General features: G+C 38.5%; 1 protein-coding gene across 1 annotated transcript in view; it reads left to right on the top strand.

The window, feature by feature from the left end:
• Positions 1–708: 708 nt before the first annotated feature.
• Positions 709–19288, top strand: part of NAMPT (nicotinamide phosphoribosyltransferase) — a 39850-nt gene continuing 21270 nt past the window's right edge. The window contains exons 1-5 of the mRNA XM_003268147.3: positions 709–1539; positions 2105–2258; positions 9927–10083; positions 12088–12191; positions 14412–14540. Of these exons, the coding sequence (XP_003268195.2) occupies positions 2202–2258; positions 9927–10083; positions 12088–12191; positions 14412–14540 (447 nt within the window). The 5' untranslated portion in view covers positions 709–1539; positions 2105–2201. The remainder of the gene's footprint in view (positions 1540–2104; positions 2259–9926; positions 10084–12087; positions 12192–14411; positions 14541–19288) is intronic.

Genomic DNA, 19288 nt, shown 5'->3' with positions numbered 1-19288 from the left:
CCACATTATAATCAGAATCCTACTTTCTTTTTTGCATAAAGCAGCATAGAACAATGGTCATTTATAGATACATGAATTCCAGGAAGCTAAACAAATAAGAATTTGTACTATAAAGTACGTTATATAAATTTTAAATGAAGGAAAATACACCAAATTAAGGACAAAAATGACCTTTTTCCTTCTTTGAATTGCACTCCTTTAAGTAATATAAAAAAACTCCCAAAATCAAATATTAAAAAATAATTTGTTTAGGCCGGGTGCAGTGGCTCACGTCTGTTATCCCAGCACTTTGGGAGGCCAAGACGGGAGGATCACGAGGTCAGGAGATCAAGACCACTCTGGCTAATACAGTGAAACCCCATCTCTACTAAAAATACAAAAGAATAGCCGGGCGTGGTGGCGGGCGCCTGTAGTCCCAGCTACTTGGGAGACTGAGGCAGGAGGATGGCGTGAATCCGGGAGGCGGAGCTTGCAGTGAGCCGAGATCCGGCCACTGCACTCCAGCCTGGGCGACAGAGCGAGACTCCGTCTCAAAATAAAAATAATAATTTGTTTAAATGCGTTTACAAATAATTTTCCCCAGTAAAACACAGGGAAGATCAACCAATAAATAAATTAAGCCCTCTTGTTTCAAACCTCATTGCTGAAAATAATTCTAAGTGTATTAGTATTTACTACATTGGTGAGTGCCTGGGGATACCGTCCACTTCCATGATCTTTGCCCTGTATTGTATCTACGTGTAGATGAGGTGATTGTCAAAAATACGTACTGACTTCAAGACATAGTGTGAACTGAAGTTGTCTTTATTAGAAATCTCAGCCGTGCCTCCAGTTTCGAGATGAATCTCAATTCACAAGTTCCACTACCACCACCACCATCACTGCCCCCAGATAGAATGAGACTTCTAATAACTTGAAAGACAAGTCTATAAATATCTTGTAATCGTTTTCACTGTATCACTTTTTCCTGGCTACTTTTATCCGATAAAAATCTCAATTTATTTTTAAGCTATTAAACATGCGGACAAACGGAATCTTAGTTTTATGCAAAAACGCAACCATGCATGAGAACTGCGCAAGTCTTTCTTGGAATGGTCTGTATTTAGGTGAAGTCATCAGACGTCATTACACTTATTTTGGGGTTGCCAACTCGTTTCCCAGGATTTAAAGATTATAACGATGATAAAAGTCAGTTTCGCACCCTGTCAAAGTCTTGGCCCATTGCCTTTTCCTTCCCGGCAATACTCGGTTCAATTAGGTCTTGTCCCCTCATTATCTGTGAGGACTGAATTCCACCCCCTCTTTTCAACGCAGGCTCTTTGCTCGGGGAAAGTCAAACCATCCCTCAAAGGATCAAAGAGCTCAGCCATAGACAGAGCCGCCGGAGGAAAGCGGAGTCGCTGCGTCAGATGAAAGGGGCCCCTCAGCCTCACTCCTCACCGCAGCTCCTGGGATCTTAAAGACAGGGTCTGGTGGATCAGGAGGGACAAGAGGGATGGAGGCGAAAGGCTGGATCCTTAATCCAGGCCGGAGACAAAGGTGAGTAACTGCGCATGGTGGACGGGGAGATGGGTAGTAGGAGGCTCCTCGTCCCCCAGCCGGGTGGCGTGACTTCAGGAGGACCCAGAAAACCGGCCAGGACTGGGTAGGACTAAAGGTCCCAGGCGGGGCGGGCGAACCGGCTCCTCGTGGGAGGGGCGAGTCTGGGAACGCCCCCTCCAGGCCCCGCCCTCCCGCGCCTGGACTGGGAACTCCAACTTAGGCGAGCGCCCGGGTCACGCGCCGGGGCGGCCCCGCTGCCTCCAGCTTCCCGGGGCTGGCATCTCGGAGGAAGAGCGCGTGCCTCACGTCCTCCTCCCCGCCCCGCCTCCGGCGCATTGCGCACGCGCGGCCGCACCCCGCCCTTTCTCGGCCCCGCGAGGGTGACGGGGTGAGGGCGGGGGAACCGATGTGGGGAGGCAGCCAGAGCTCCCAGACTGCGAGCACGCGAGCCGCCGCAGCCGTCACCCGCGCCGCGTCACGGCTCCCGGGCCCGCCCTCCCCTGACCCCTCCCCTCTCTCCGTTTCCCCCTCCTCTCCCCCTCCTCCTCCTCCGACCGAGCAGTGACTTAAGCAACGGAGCGCGGTGAAGCCCATTTTTCTCCTTCCTCGCAGCCGCGCCGGGGAGCTCGCGGCGCGCGGCCCCTGCCCTCCGGCCCGAGATGAATCCTGCGGCAGAAGCCGAGTTCAACATCCTCCTGGCCACCGACTCCTACAAGGTAAAGCTCGGGGCGGGGGCAGATGACGAGGAGCGGGGCGCGCTGGGGACGAGCGCGCGGCTGGGGGGCGGGGGCGGCTGGGGCTGGGGCTAGGGCCAGGGCCAGGGCTAGGGCTAGGGCTAGGGCTAGGGTCGCGGCGCAGGGAGGCCCGGGGGAGGCGCGGGCGACGGCGGCTGGGGCAGGTGAGGAGGCGCCGCAGTGGGCAGGAGGTGGCTGGAGGAGGATGGAGAGCTGGGCGGTGGAGGCGGGGCCTGGGGGCGCGCGGCGGCGGGGGCGCGGCGAGGGGCTGAGGCGGGCCCCAGCGGACTCCCGGGCTCCGGTGTTCGGGGCTCGGGGTTTGGGCGTCGCCGGCGAGCGCATGCCCTTCCCTGAAACGCGGCCTCTTGGCCTGGAGCTGGGGCCAGTTAGGTAACGGCCCCGGGGGCCCGCAGTGGAGAGTGAGCGGGGCTTTCCCCGTCGAGCCAGCCCGGCGCGCTCGCCCCTGGCTGGGCAGGTAAGTCTCCAGGAGGGCGAGATGGGAGAGGTCCTGGCGCGGGCGCCGGAGCAACCGTGGTCCTCTGTCTGCGGCTCCGGCGCGGAGGACACTCGCCTGGCCCCGGTAGCCGTAGTGGATTCCCCTGTCCCACTCCGCCGGGCTCCGTTTCAAACTCCTTCGCACCTAGTGATTGCTGGTGCTCCTTATCCTTGGGTGTAGAGGCCGCTCTGCTCTTAACTGCTTTAGAGTCATTACAGGATTTCTGTGAAAAGGAAAGTGAAACACGAGGATTTAAAGGAACTGTAGTTTTAACCCTAGAGAACTTGTGGAGAGGGAAATGGCACAACATTGCGTTCACATGCCCATTGAGCACTTGGCGTGGGTAGCTGCCACATTCAGTTGATATGAAGCACGCAGTAGTAAAGAGAAGAGGTAAAGTAAATTTTACTTGAGCAGCATAGTGGTTTGGAATACAGTGGTAAAACATAGTACTCTCATGTTTTTGTTTTGATTCTTTTTTTCCTTTGTTTTTAGCCCTCCTCCGATATTCCGAGAAAGTATTTTAGAGAATTCCATTTTACTCAAGTTTTGTCTGTTTCTTTCCAATCAGCTTAAAATGCTGTTTATGATATTTAGATAGGTTATTGAAATCGAGCCAAGATCCATCAAGTTGTCTTTTAGATGCAAGTTTAAAGTATTGCAAAATCCAAACACTATCAAGTATGATTCTTGATAATATTGTCAAGTATACGTGATAATACCTTAAGTATGGTCCTTTACTTGGTCCTAAAACCTCCTCTTGTGTTCTCTTGGTTCAATCATGGTGTTTTCAAAATTTTGAATAGTGATTTAGAATAGCCTCATTCATAGTTTTGTGGAATTTTTTTAACTAAATCCAAAATAATTGTTTTTTTTTTACACGTTAGCCAAATGTAAAGGGAGGTTGATTAGTCTAAATTTTAAGAACAGGAGTGCAACTTCCTTTAGTTTGCAGTTCCTCTAACCATTATACATAAGGAATGTAAAATTACTTTAACATCAGTTTTCTGGGGTGCTTTTAGTTAGAATAGTGAATTACCTTAAAGGTTTCTAATCTAGTGAGCCATACTTAATTGCACTATTAGACTTTGCACCTATTTAATAAAGTTTACTTCTGTCAACTTTCAAGTCAGGCTGGTATATTTTATCTCCTTTATAATACGAAATTTCAGAATATTTTCATCTTAGATTTTTCATTTTTTTCCCCAAAAGTCACCTCTAGAGGATTCAATCAAGTCGATACGTTTTATACCAGTGGCTTACCGCAGTATGCTAAAATAGATTGTGTATTCCACAGTCACATTTAAGTCTTAAGTTTCATTTCCCTTATGATTTTAGGGGTCCTTATAACCTATTTTACATTTTTGTCTTTTTATCTTAGGAAAAAGGACAAAAATGATAATCTTGAGGTTAGAAGTAATGAAACTTACTTAGAAATTACACAAGAATGTTACATATCCTTATCAGTGCTTACAAACTATTGGCCAAAGTTGGGAACTCTAGTAGTTTCAGATGTGTTGATGAGGAGAGCAAAATATTGTTGATTTCTTCTTTCTAAAACTGAAGGAAGAATAATTGATTGCCAAAGCACTAGGATTTTGCAAGTAGATGGTATGGTAGCCAAGCACATGACAATGGGAGTTTTGTTTTGTATCCTGTCAAGAGAGTCCAGAACTATTTGGACCAAAGGAGCATTTGAAGTATATACACTCACTTCTGTAACCTCATACTTTATTGTACATAGTAAGGAATTAAGGACACAGACGAATGTGGTTCCTCTATTTTCATCGTGGTTCTTGTCAGAAGTAAGGACACAGTTTAAACCGCATTACCCATTAGTTATGAAATGTGCTGTCCAGTGTAGGTTGCTTCTCAAAGGGTCATCTGTAAGCTGGTTATCTAGAATTCAGCATAGTTTTAACCATTCATGTAATAAATATTGGTGACCTATTGAGTATTATAAAAGAAGACAAAGATTAGTATTTTGAAATCCAGGATGGACAGAAGTTGATTTTATAGAAGTTTCAAAGAGTTGTGTAATTTATATATGGTGATTAGGAATTCAAGGCAGCTTTTTTTCAAAAAAAGAAAATTTTGCTTCCTCTAATGGCCAAGTAACAAATTTTTGTTGCTTGTCTTTCACGGCTTCTGAGCGGATGCTTCGGTATTGTCACGGTGGCTCCTGACGCAACCTGAGCCTTATGGGTGGGGTACTGTTGCAGCTTGTACCCCAGAGACTGCCTATGCATTCATAAAGATATATGTGACATTGTACATATATTTCAATTTTTCCATTATGTTTTGTTATAAATTATAGGAAAAACTTGAGCAACATAAATAAAATATATAAATGATGAATATACTTCATAGGGAGATTAATTTAGGTCATTAATAATTGAGCTGCTATTCTCGTTGTGATTTAATGAAATCTGGTTTAAAGGTGTGGCAAAAGAGATACAAGTCATTAGAAACTCCATGCAAGAGGTTTTAAAGGAAGAGGCAGTATGATTATAGGTAATTTTGCAATTTCTCTCCTTCCCCAAAATAATATAACCCAAAATCCTTAAGTCATATTTATGAGTGAGTATTGCTTCAAAGCGAAATGGCAGTGAATTATTTTTGGGGGCAACAGACAGATTTCCAGGGTTTAAGAAATCTTAAATAATACTGAAAAGAAGAATCGGTTACGGTTTTTGCTGCTTCTAGCACATGAGCTTTGAAGCAGCAGAAAGTCTTAGCCAGTGTTGGGCAGAGTGTGTCCTCTTCTGATTGCCCTTAGATATAATATAGCTAACATAACTTGCCCTGTGACCTTGGGTATGTTATCCCATGTGATCTTACATATACAGCTTATATTTTAAATGTTGACTTGTGATTTTTTTAGCAGTTAAAAGTATAACTGAAAAAGTAAGATAGTAGTACTTGCATTTGGTCATGTGATCCCATTGTGGGAGGAAAGATCTTCAAATCAACCCTAAGACATCAAATCAGGCCTATGGGACATCTAGAGAAGCATCTAGAGAAAACTAGGCTTTCTTTTCCCAGAAGGATTCTGTTCAACTGAAATATATGTGTCATATCTCATACTTTTTTTTAAAAACTGTCATACTTGGAACAAGGATATTTAGCCTTGGGAATATAATTTTTTGATACAGTTGGTTGGCCAGTACTCCTTAATGGAAAAAGCTGTCCATCATTTGACTTAGGGCTAGACCCTTTTTGTTAGGCATTAAAATAATACCAGTTACTGTTATCTAGTATGTAATAATTTTTAGAAGTTTACCCTTTCATGAAGTAAATTAATCACACAACTGAATAGTTATGTTAAAAGAACTACATTTTTCTGTTTGTGCGTATGTTTTTTTTGTTTTTTTTTTTTTTTAAGATGGAGTCTTGCTCTGTCGCCCAGGCTAGAGTGCAGTGGCACGATCTCAGCTCACTGCAACCTCCACCTCCCAGGTTCAAGCGATTCTCCTGCCTCAGCCTCCTGAGTAGCTGGGACTACAGGCGCGTGCCACCACGCCCAGCTAGTTTTTTGTATTTTTAGTAGAGATGGGGTTTCACCATGTTAGCCAGGATGGTCTCCATCTCCCGACCTCGTGATCCACCCATCTTGGCCTCCCAAAGTGCTGGGATTACAGGCATGAGCCACTGTGCCCGGCCAGTTCTTTACCACATATATATTGATGTTCAGATGGTGTTCTTTTAGCAGCAGGAGGGCCATGCCAGTTTAGGAAGCATTTTCACTGGTAGGGTTTGCTGGGATCTCATTAGGTATTTTGTTTTGTTTACATCTACTGAATAATTTTGTATTTATTGTAGAACCATTTTCTTTAGTAATAGAAGTCAAGTCAGTGCTAAAAAAGTTAACATGATTTAAGAGCTTTCTGTGTTTACTTTAGAATACTGTGAAACTTTTTGTTAGTGTTACTTAACATTTAACATTGAGCACTTCATTTCCCTGCCATTTGATAGCCCTCCCCATCTCTATAAATGGCACTCTTATTAATGCAGTTGCTCAACCAAAAATGTGGGCGGTATTAATTCTTCCCCCTCATTGTCTTCCACGTCCAGTTTATCAGCCTAGTTCCCCTTTACCTCCAAAAACACTGGGCGAATTCTCCCATCTAACCTAATAGCCCCTAACTCCTGCACTCTTTGGTCACCCTATAATCCATTCTTATCCACCACCAGGCTAATCCTTTTAAAAGGTGAATCATGTCATATTCACCCCAGCTTAAAGCATAATGGCTTCTCATTGCACTTGATATAAAATCCAGGCTCCTTGGGGTAGTCTGTAAGCCTTACATGATCTCATTTCTGCCTACCTCTGACCTTATTGTGTTCTTACTGTCCCCACCCCGCCCCCATACTTTTAAGTACCTACCACATTGGCCTGCCCTCTATTCTGTCCCTTATGCCAAAGCATATCCTGTCTCCTTGTCATTTAGGTCTTGCTCACATGTCACTTTCTCAAAGAAGTCTTCCTGGCCCCCTCTAGCCCATCATTCTCTTAACATTTTCATAGCATCTATCTTGATCTGAAATTACTTGGTTTATGTATTTTTTTCTTCCTTCTTCAGCCCTTATTAGTCCTATGAAAATAGAGACCATGTCATTCTATTTACTTTCTCATCCTCAGTGTCTGAAGTAGGTACAGAGTATGTATTTGTGAATGAAGTATTTATAAAATAACAGTTGATTTGAATTTATGCTGTATCATCCCATTTTCTGGTGAAGGTTCAAAATGGCCTGTTTAGTAGAAAGTAAAATGAAGAGGACAGTAAACTAGCAAAACTAGAATCATTATAAATCCTTTTGACTATATTGTTAGAAATATTTTCTTAAAAAGCTCTGCTTTAAAAACATTTTCCCATTAAACAGCATGTACGTATGCCCCTATAAGTAGACCTAAACATGCTCTGTATTCTTCTATAAACTTGTTGGGTGTTAATAGATAGTTAATAAATGGTGTTTCTTGGCTAATTACCTGCAAGTTTGCCTAGATAACTTAGATTCGTTAGCTATATTCTAAAACGATACTCTTAAGGTTCTCCAAAGATTTTTAGAGTTCATACTTTGACAGTTTTGTATTTTAAATGGTATTTGCTTTCAGAGAAGGCATTCTAAGTAAAGGTAGGTTTTTAAAGTACTGTAATTAGAGAACATAGCTGAAGCTTTAAAATTATAAATATTTAATTATTGTCCAGACTGGAGCTGTATTTGTACAAAGAAAATTTTCAGTATACTTTTAGACCAAGATACGGAGTTAAATAGCTTAGAGACATTTCCATTTAGCTTTTGACTCATCGTCTTCTCAGAAAAAGAAAATAACTTGCCTTCTAGTAATTTTAAATCTGATATAGAATGCACCATTAAGTATCTGAACAGTAAGGGTCAAACTATGGAGAAATAAAACTATGAATCAGACTTATAAACTTGAGCTATAAGATCCACACCATTTTTCAAGTTTTACTTCACCGTGCGTGCTTTTCTTCTATCTCACTACTTAGTCCCACTAAAGTTGGAGTTATTTACATTGTAAACTGGACATTTTCATTTTTACATACATCTTGGGTGTGTTTTTAGGTAGAGGTGTCTTTTTCTTCAGTTTCATAAGTAGTTGAGGTAGTGGTCATATTTATTACTACAGACTCATTCATAAATATCTTTGTTTTTGCATTTTAGTGAATTGACATAAATTTCATTGCTGTAGATTCTATATTAGCTATCTAGCTTAGCTACTTCTTAAATTTTATTAAAGTGGGATCAGTCTCTGGATTCTAACCTTAATAAGCCCTGACATGTACTTCTAGCTTTTGATGAGACTTCCCTGTACCTTTTAGTATATCGCTATCTGTTGTGATGCGACTTCCCTGTACCTTTTAGTATATCGCTATCTGTTGTACCTGAGGAAAACAGAAAGCTCCAAGTTTCCTGCTTGACTTAAACTCCCAGATCACCTGTTACTATAAAGATTTACCTCCAAGGTTGTCTGTGTGCTGTATTAGGGGCTATTTTTATAGAGTTGCAAATATGCTACCATTGGCAAGGAAACAGCACATTCATTCAGAAACACCAATGGAAATATATTCATCTTAGGATTCTTGTACTAAGCTATGAAGATTCTTGAGGATAGAGCCAAGTTTTACTGAGATTGAGACTGTGTACCCAAAGACAGCATTGGCTTTCCTGAACTTGAGATCAAAGCTAAACAGGAAAAATGGTTTACGTTCACAGTGATCACTCATGAAAAATGGTCTGCAAAGATTTATTCCACCATTGCCATGATTCACCCTGTATCTTAAACCTTAAGGCAATATTATTCCTACTCTTGAAATTGGGCAAATACACATTTTTCTTCCACTTTATTTTTTATTGGTAAAATGTTTGAATTTATTTCCATGTTTTAACCATATTAAAAGTATAATGAACACTCACTTTTTTTCTTTCTTAAAAGCAGATAAATTTTTTACATGGTAGCTCTTACCCAAGTTCATGGAAAAGAAATTTGTGCTAAGGAAGACCTCTTCGTATTTTAAACTCATAAGGATTTGATGTTTCATTGTGTAAGAATTTATTTTCCAGTTAGGTGGGTGATTTGACAAAGAGAGATTACAAAACAGGATTTTTTTACTTTGCTGCCACCACTGTTGCTGTCATCCAAGTTTTCATAGTGTCACTATGAAGGCTAAAAGTGATCATCCTCAGTACCTCATTGTACAAGTAGTCATGATAAGTCATTGATTTTTGGAACGTATCACATTGAGATATTAGCAGTACCAAATTCTGCTGTCTTTCAGTTCATTCTTTTCTGTTGTGTGTGCCCATTAGGCAGCTGCTTCTCTCTCTCTGCCTGGATGAAGGACTGTTCCCCAAAACCAGATGAAATACTTTACTTTTCCAACCTAGAGTCCTTGTAGTAGATTTAGTGTGCTTGTATGTAAAATTTAACGCCCTCCTGTGGTTTTAAGATACTGAACTATGAAAATATCTTACTTATTTTTTTATTTGGTATAGCCAGGAAAAGTAACTGGTTAATAGCAAACAAGAAGTATAGTTTCTGTGGTTTTGAAATAACTTCAAGCCTTTTCTGTTGTGATTTATAGTCTACTCATCGGTGTTTTCTAACAGAAGTGTATTTCTTTACATAGGTTACTCACTATAAACAATATCCACCCAACACAAGCAAAGTTTATTCCTACTTTGAATGCCGTGAAAAGAAGACAGAAAACTCCAAATTAAGGAAGGTGAAATATGAGGAAACAGTATTTTATGGGTTGCAGTACATTCTTAATAAGTACTTAAAAGGTATTACTTTTCCTAGTATATTTTAAACACTGCTTATTACCCTTAACTCCTTTAGGAGTTCTTTTAGAATTTTTAACAAATCTGTTAATTTGGATTTATTAAATCATATAATTTGGTGTGTGTGTTTGATGTTCTGAGAAAAGTTTTCTGAAATAAAAGGTTTTTTTTTTTGTTTTTTTTTTTGTTTTTTTTTGGAAACCGAGTTTTGCTCTCGTTGCCCAGGCTGGAGTGCAATGGCATGATCTCAGCTCAGTGCAACCTCCGCCTCCTGGTTTCAGGCAATTCTTCTGCCTCTGCCTCCTGAGTAGATGGGATTACAGGCATGCACCACCACACCCGGCTAATTTTGTATTTTTAGTGAAGACGGGGTTTCTCCATGTTGGTCAGGCTGGTCTTGAACTCCCGACCTCAGGTGATCCACCTGCCTTGGCCTCCCAAAGTGCTGTGATTACAGGCGTGAGCCACTGCTCCTGGCCGAACTAAAAGTTTTGAAATAAGTTTAGGAAAGTCAGTAATTTTTGGAGGCTAATCTTGTTTGTTATACTTTAGTCATTAATTCAAAGTAAAGGATTTGTTAATGAACTGGAAACTCCTTTTGAATTATGGTAGCAATCAGAATATTTTTATATTAGCCAGTTTTACCTTAAAGACCTATTTTTAAAAACTACCTGTGTCTCTGGACTTAGTTGTAAATGCATATTAAAACAAAAATCTCCCAATTTCTGTGCTTTCTTATTTGAAAGGCCATTTCTAATCCATTTTTGTAATGGTGTTTCTAGGGGGAAAACAGTTCCCAAACACATTATACATGTTGGAAAAGTTTATCTCTAACCTTTTGAATTAAACAATTTCAGAATTGAAAACAGTAAGTTAAATTTTAGGCAAATAACTCTTTTCTATAATCTTGACTCTTTTAAGATCAGGCAGTTCAGGTAGTCTTACACTACTGAAAACCTAACTAGGTATCAGAAGTAATTATTAGTGGCAAGAATACCAAAGTTAATACCAAAGTTTTTTTGTTTTGTTTTGTTTTTAGATAGAGTCTCAGTCACCCGGGCTGGAGTGCAGTCTTGGCTCACTGCAACCTCTGCCTCCCAGGCTCCAGTGATCCTCCCTGCTCAGCCTCTCAAGTAACTGGGACCACAGGCTCGCACCACCATGCCTGGCTACTTTTTGTATTTTTTGTAGTGACAGGGTTTCACCATGTTGGCCAGGCTGGTCTCAAACTTTTGAGCTCTCAAGCGACCCGCCTGCCTTGGCCTCCCAAAATGCAGGGATTACAGACATGAGCCACCAAGCCTGGCCCCAAGATATTTTAAACGCGTTTACTAGTTACCTTGTATTAAGTTACCAGCAACTGATAGCACACTTTAATTTAGTCATACAACTTAAGAACTTTGTAAAATATTATTCATTATTAATTATAACTAAAATATATTGATTACCTATTCTAGGCCAGCATTATTGTAAGTGGTTCATATGTCTTAACTCATTTTGTCCTCACAAACATCGTATAAGTGGGTACTCGACTTTTCTCCTCATTTACGGATAAGAAAAGTTAATTAAAAGTGTGTTGTTTGGGGGGCCAGACATTTAGTAATTGTGGAAATTACTGGCTTATCAACCCTAAAGATGCCACGTTCTTTACGAACGAAGTGAGAAGGTTCATTTGGATGTAAGAAGCTTTTGAGTCATCTCAAAGTTGAAAAGTACCAAAATTAATCGAGAGAAAAAAATTAATGTAATTTTAAAAGCTATGCAAGTAATAATTTTTTCTATTACACATCTGCTTTTACAATAAATAAGCATTTATAGTTTGAGTTATTAAAAGTACAGATTTCTTTTCTGACTCTGCTGTTGACTCTGGGTGAGTCATTTAACCTCCTAGTTATATTTTTAATCCATAGAATGGGTGAAATAACCAAAGATATTAATGCTATGACAGTTAAGCAACTCACAGAATGCACCTTTAGAAATGTAAACAGGGCATGTATATTCTTTTAGGTAAAGTAGTAACCAAAGAGAAAATCCAGGAAGCCAAAGAGGTCTACAAAGAACATTTCCAAGATGATGTCTTTAATGAAAAGGGATGGAACTACATTCTTGAGGTAAAAGATCGTTTCACGTTTTGATGTTTTGGTTTTTCTTTTAGTTCAAAACTTCTTGCAAAAGAATTTGTTTTTGTTTTTTTTGAGACAAAGTCTCACTCTGTCACCCAGGCTGGAGTGCAGTGGCACAATCTTGGCTCACTGCAACCTCTGCTTCCTAGGTTCAAGCTATTCTCCTGCCTTAGCCTCCTGAGTAGCTGGGACTACAGGCACGCACCACCACGCCCGGCTAATTTTTGTATTTTTAGTAGAGATGGGGTTTTACTGTGTTGGCCAGGCTGGTCTCAAACTCCTGACTTCAAGTGATCTGCCCACCTTGGCCTCCCAAAGTGCTGGGATTACAGGTGTGAGCCACCATCCCCAGCCAGAATTTGAATAGGAGATTAGAGTATCATTCCAGTTCCTTTTTGTTTGTGATCTGAATATAATGGCTATTTCAGACATCCTTTTGAAAAGTTAAGGTTGACATTTTATCCCTCCTCCTGCATCCCCCATGTTAAATCATTAGCATATAGAATCTACAGCAAGTCTAAGTAATTAATAAAAATGAATTATAACTTAAATACATTTTTGAGAAAGATAATTCATTCTTGAAAATACACTATAGGTAAGAAAGGGCATGGTTATTTGGCAATTTCAAAATGTAGGTCTGTTTTCTTGACTAAAAATAGATGCTGTGAGTCTATCACTACACATAATTCTGGGAAGTTTCTCACTGAATAGTGAGAATGGCTTGGTGCTGATCCACAAAGTTGATTTTTAGTCTTGATTGTATTATATTTATATCTAGTATGTTTGAATTCATTGCTTAAATATTAAGGCACTTAAAGACATGGTAATAGAATTATAAGAGTTGAATATCCCGTGATGGTTTCCTTTTATTACATTGATCAGTTGGGAATGGAATCTGTTGGCATATCTTGATGTTGAGTGTTACTTTAAGTCTCACAAACGAAAGTTTCTTACATTGAACAGACTGTCAAACACGGAATAATTAGAAATACTTTAACTTTCATGCCTATACGACAATACTGAGCTATACTATTTGGTACTTATGGGTCTTGAAAAAGTCAGGTAAGCACTCTGTGCTGCACTTTTCCTGTATCTTAAATAAGGTCAGTAGAATCTGTGAGCTATCACCTGTACTTGCTCCATTTCTCTTCTGTGAGGTTTGTTGTAAGGATAAATACAGTAATAAGTTAGGCGCTATGCTTATTACTATACTGTCCAGTGGCCAGGGCAATAAGTCGTTTGATTATATGATCAGAAAATCTTGGGTAACTAAAGGTTCTCTAGAGATAATCCGGTTTAACCCCATTTTACAAACAGAATCTGAGACCTAGAGATGGCAAGTGACTTGTCCAAGGTCTCCCCGCTGCTTTTGAGTCCAAACTAGGACCTGTAGGGCAATGTTCTTTTTGCTATACACTGTGCCTCCAGTGCTTCTATTAAACAGATTTTTCTTTTATTTAATTACCTTGTCTCAAATCACATAAATAAATTATCAGGATTTTTGAAACAGCTTGCCTTCCTAGTGAAAAGTTAGGCACAGCTCTTAGCTTTAAAAGGGAGGTAACAGTGTCACATAACAACCTTCAGCCTAATTTTGGAGGCAATTATTGCATTAAGAGGAAGTCAGTTAAGTCAGACTTGAGTGTTAATTGCCAAGATTCTGTGTTTGGCCTGTCCCATAGTTTCAGGTCCACGACCAGAATAGAGGGAACCTGTTTCGGTTCTTCTCCAGGGATTTCCCTAGCTCTCCCTCTCTCTCGTTTTGTTTTCTTTTGTTCTTTAATAGCAATCCTTTATCTTTCAGTCTGCAGCCTTTATTTTGTGAAAATGACGAATTTAGAATACTTGGAATACTTTTAGAATATGTTGGAATAAACTCATCATTTCTCATTTTCTGAAAAAGCAGGGTAGAAGCAACAGTTTTGTTTTGATCAGTTTGGAATTTTCTGCCACTTGTGATAAATGTTCTTAGCAGAAGCACGTGGCAGCATTAAACTTAAAAATTAATATCAATACCTATGTTAATAATTTTAACTAGTTTTATTTTAGAAGGAGAAGGATATTCTGACTAGATTACAGTAGCATCTACAATTGCAATTTCTATGACAGTAAATTTAGCTTCTATAAAATGTAAAGAACCTTTAGTAAAACAGCAGGGAATTGAGTATCATCTGTTGAATAAATAAATTTATCATTTTCTCCTGCCAGAAATATGATGGGCATCTTCCAATAGAAGTAAAAGCTGTTCCTGAGGGCTTTGTCATTCCCAGAGGAAATGTTCTCTTCACGGTGGAAAACACAGATCCAGAGTGTTACTGGCTTACAAATTGGATTGAGGTAAATTGTTTTTTGTTTTTTTAATTCTTATTTAACATTAATTGAATAAAGACCATTGAACTGAGATTACAGTTTAGAATTTGTTACTAGTAAAGCTATATAATCTCCTGTAATTTACTTAACCTTTCCAGGCTTCAATTTCCTCATCTATAAAATGACAGACTAAATAATCTTTAAGGTTTCTTCTAGTAGAATAGAATATTCTGAGATTTTGTTTAAATCAAATTATTGAGAGTGATTGTTTTTAAAACTTAGTTGACTTCCATCTAATTAATTGCCATTTTAAATGTGTATTATCTTAGAGCAAACTTAGAAAAACAGCAGATTTCTAATAACTTACAACATTCAATGAATGCTAAATGTTCAAGTTAGACTAAAGGAACTTTATTCCAACTTTTAGTAACTACTTTGTTCATTTTTCTCTAATTGATCAGTTTAGGTCCTAGGATCTACCATCTGTTACTTTTCAGTTGCTCACCTAAACAAGATCTGGTATTCATATTGTTTAATTTCTCAGGAAGGGTACATTTCGGGCTTTGGGTTTATACTGCGAGCCTTTTTTTGTTTTTCTTGTATGTATACCTAAGTAGTCATATGTTTTCACATGGTCCAGAGTTTTGATAATAATACTCTACTTAGCTTCTGAACAGTTTAATAATAGATTTAATCTGTGAGAGGAAATACCCTCGAAAGTAACTATAGAAATAACACCTTACTATCTGGTGGCGTTTACTTAGTTCTTAGAACTGACTAATTAGTTTATTGGTTAAAGTAATTTGCTATTATATTGTAAAATAGTACATTTGAGGCTCACTTATAAAAATTGGAAAACATTGAAATATGAGTTCCAAGAGTGTGTTTGAAACACATTTTGCTAAGTTGACAGGAAATTAATAGACTTTTTATGGGCCATTAACTAATAATAGACTCAAAAAAAGGTATGGTTAAATAAAGGTTTTAAATAGTGTATACCATATACTAAAACTATCAGTTAACTGTGAACTGTAAAAGATAATGTATCTTACTAGTTTCTGTACAGCTGTAAATAGTATTTGTACTGGCAAATATTTGATTTTGAGGGGATGGTGTTACAAAAACACAAGAGTTGAAGTGTTGTTCATACCATCTAGGCTAGCCTTTTACCTTAAATGCCAAAGATACCAACCAGGTAAACCTAACTTAGAAAATTTGTTATCTGTGGATTAACCTTTTGCATATTGTTCTTTTTAGTTGTCTGGGGATTTAGTAAGTACTCTTCCTTATGTCTAATCAAACTTTCCTAAAGCATATATTTATGGAAGTAGAGAACTAGATACCATTCCACCTTGCTTCATTGCAGTTTTCTTTACCTTCCTCTGAAAGTGAAGAAACACTGGCCTTAAAAGTGAATTTTTTTAAATAAAATTTTTTAAAAATTTAAACAAATTTTTAATAAAAAACATTATTTTTGGTGTGTCCTACTAGGAAACCATAAAGTTAAAAAAAAAAAACAATTATTTTAAAGCAGTAGTTTAGCAAATATATAAAAGTTATTAAACATAAATCTAATGTGGGACTGTTTGATACAGTTTTTTAAGAAGTACGTAGACCCTTGCTTTTATTCGCTTATAACCTGAAACAATTTATATTGAGTTTACCTTTTTTAAACTAATATATATTATTTCAGTCCTAAATAGGCAATTATAGCTAAAGCATAAAAATTTATAGTCTGATACTGTCTATCCGTTATTGTAGTTTCTGACAGATCCTGTTTTTTTTTTAATGTGTTTATTCTGCATATCAGATCTCCAGAATAGACTTCTTCATAGATATTTTGCATCTCTTGTGGGGACAGAGGAAATTCATCCTACTCTTACCAGTCCCCAATGTTAAGTTTACCACCTTATATTTGAAATCTGTTCCCATCCCCAACAAACTTGTTATTTACAAATTTGAAAATACTCTTTAAACAGATCTTGACTTAAAACATTTTCAATAATAGCACTAAATAGTGTTTCTTTCAGTTCTCTTTCCCAGTATATGTTCACAGTTATTAATAACTATTGATTGTTACTCACCTGTTAGTAGCACACAAAATTTTTAAATACTGAAATTATTGAGTTGCTGTATTTCAGTATTGGTGCCAGAAGAAACCTTAGTCCTCTCACATTTCATAACAATTCTGCAAAAGTGTCTCAGTCTTACAAGGGGGCTGAGGAACAATCGTAGTGGGCTAAACTTACCCTCTCTTCCACCAAAAAACAACACAAGAGCTTTCTACTATTAAGAAGAAAAGGAAAGATGATTTTAAAAACGGTTGTACTGACCAAATGTCATTTCACAGATGGGGAAATTGAGTCCTGAGAGATGGACAGACTGGTGAACAGAGTAGGTGCAGTGCCTTTTCTGCTGTACCATACCATTTTTCATTCTTTAAAGCCTTTATCCTGCATCCTGCACGGTAGCATTGTAATAAACACTTCTGAAAGGAAATTTACAGGTTTAATTCCTTTAGTCTTAGTTTCAGCTAATCATTTTATTTTGATTTGTGTGGGCAAATTGCTATTTTGGAAAAGTTTCCAACAAGGCCTACTTTATTAGACCTTGGATTAACCCAAACTAACTTGCCTTTTTTTCCCTTGCTTACACCTACAGTGATCTTTTTAAAAGGGGAGTGATTTTATTAAGAGTATAATTTAAGCTGATTTTGTTGGACTATGGAAAGGAAACGGTGATGTGAAGGATCACTGTGTCTGATAGTTATTTCTCTCCTTCCCTGGCATTTTTCGAGGGGTAAGGTCAATCTTCTACCTTTATAACTCAACTAGAGTTTTTCACATTATGTTTTATATCTTTCTCATACTCCTAGATAATATCAATATTTGAGTTGAATTAAATGTTAGAGCTGATTGACTTAAATTCAACAAGTGAATATTAATTAAGTACCAGCTATGTACCCAAAAAATGCTGGACACAGAAGTTAGAGTAAGATGTTTCACTTAAAGGGCTTTTGAGTGAGAGGTGGCAATTCATTCTGAACTAACCACTAATATCATTAAGAATTAGTGCTAAGTTGGTAGCAGAAAATAGGTAATTCTATCTAAAGGAATCATGAAATGGAAAATAAGCTTTTAATAAGGAGAAGGAAGAGCTGAAGGAATGACAGGTAGTCCTATGGGGACTGCAGCATAAAAGTGAAAAATGTATAAGATAAACCTTTAGATGGTAAGCAAGGCAAAGATTCTCAAATTCTGTATGAATCAGCTCCACCCTTGCCCCATGGACAGTAGATGACCGTTAATGGCTTTTAAGGAAAGATGCAACCTGGAAAAAAAAAAGAAAAAAAAACTTCTTTTAGAATGATAACCACTGGCAATATGAAGAATAATTAGACTAAAGAATAGAGGTAGGATAATCAAGGGCATTGGCAGTGGAATTGAAAGAGTAATTTCAGAAGCAGAATGGTCAGATGTTGGAGGTGATTGGTTATAGAGTTTAAGAATTGTACTGATTTTCTGTTGTGTAACAAACTACCCCAAAATTTAATGGCTTAAAACAACTATTATTTCTCCTGATTCTGTGGTTGACTGGATGGTCGTCTGCTGGTCTTGCTTAGACTTAGGCATCTGCATTTAGCTGAGGGTTCAGCCAGGGCTGGACAGCCTTTAATGGCCTCATTCCCATGTCTGGGGCCTCAGGTCGGATAGCTGGGACTACCAGGTCTCACTGCAGAAGAGGCTTCTTCAGAGCATGTTAGTCTTGGGGTTCTAAGAGAATGAGAGTAGATGCTGCAAAACTTCTTGAAACTGGGGCTTGGGAATCACACATGATTTTCTCCACATTCTGTTGGTAAAAAGCAAATCATAAGGACAGCACAGAATCAAGGGATAAGAAAGTAGATTCCATCTCTTGATGAGAAGAGCTGCAAAGGCCATATTTAATCAGTCACAGGAGTCTAATGCTACAAAGTAGTTTTTTAAAAAGATGACTAGATTGGCAAGTTCAAGGTTAATCATTTTATTTATTTATATATCACTTAGCTGGTATTCAGTAAAAGCTTGCTTTTAAAATTTAGTTAATAAATATCTTTTTGGTTCAGCACAGACATTGCATCATCTTAGCAGCTCTTTTTCAAACAGATTTGAAGCTGCTTCTAATGACATACTATCTGGTTTATAAAATGAAAATAGAAAATTATGATCTTAGAATGAAGAAGTGAATTTCTAAGCCATGATCATTATTACGGTTGCTGTGATTAGACAGACTTTTCTGTGGAGCTTCCTGACAACCAAGAAAAAAGGGGAAATCAAGGAACTGCTCTTATCAGAAAGTAGGAAGCCAGCAATTCATTTTCTCATTGGGAACTTAATAGTCACTGAATTACAAAGTAGACAGTAACCTTGATTATACAACATCTGCGGAAGTGTTTCCTGTAACTTACGTGAGTATTTTATCAAATACTTATATATTTGATAAAAGCTAAGTACATAAAGCATAACTCAGCAAATAGAATCCTCTAGTAGTAAGCTAAAGTGCTTCAAGTATTAGTTGTCATATTAATCCAAGGGAAAATTAGATCTGAGACTACCTCGAGGAGTAAACGAACAACTTCCTTAGACCAATACTAGTCAAAATGCAATCCACGGAGCAGTGCTGGTCCATGCCCTATTTGATCCAAGTCCACATTAAATACAGAAATGAAGAGTAAGCCTTTAGAAACTTGGGGCAATTTGACATTGCCTCAACATCCAAGTTTCAGTGTACTTTAT

This window comes from Nomascus leucogenys, chromosome 13, assembly GCF_006542625.1.
Source record: "Nomascus leucogenys isolate Asia chromosome 13, Asia_NLE_v1, whole genome shotgun sequence".
Classification (NCBI taxonomy): Eukaryota; Metazoa; Chordata; class Mammalia; order Primates; family Hylobatidae; genus Nomascus; species Nomascus leucogenys.
This window is presented reverse-complemented; position numbering and strand designations above follow the sequence as displayed.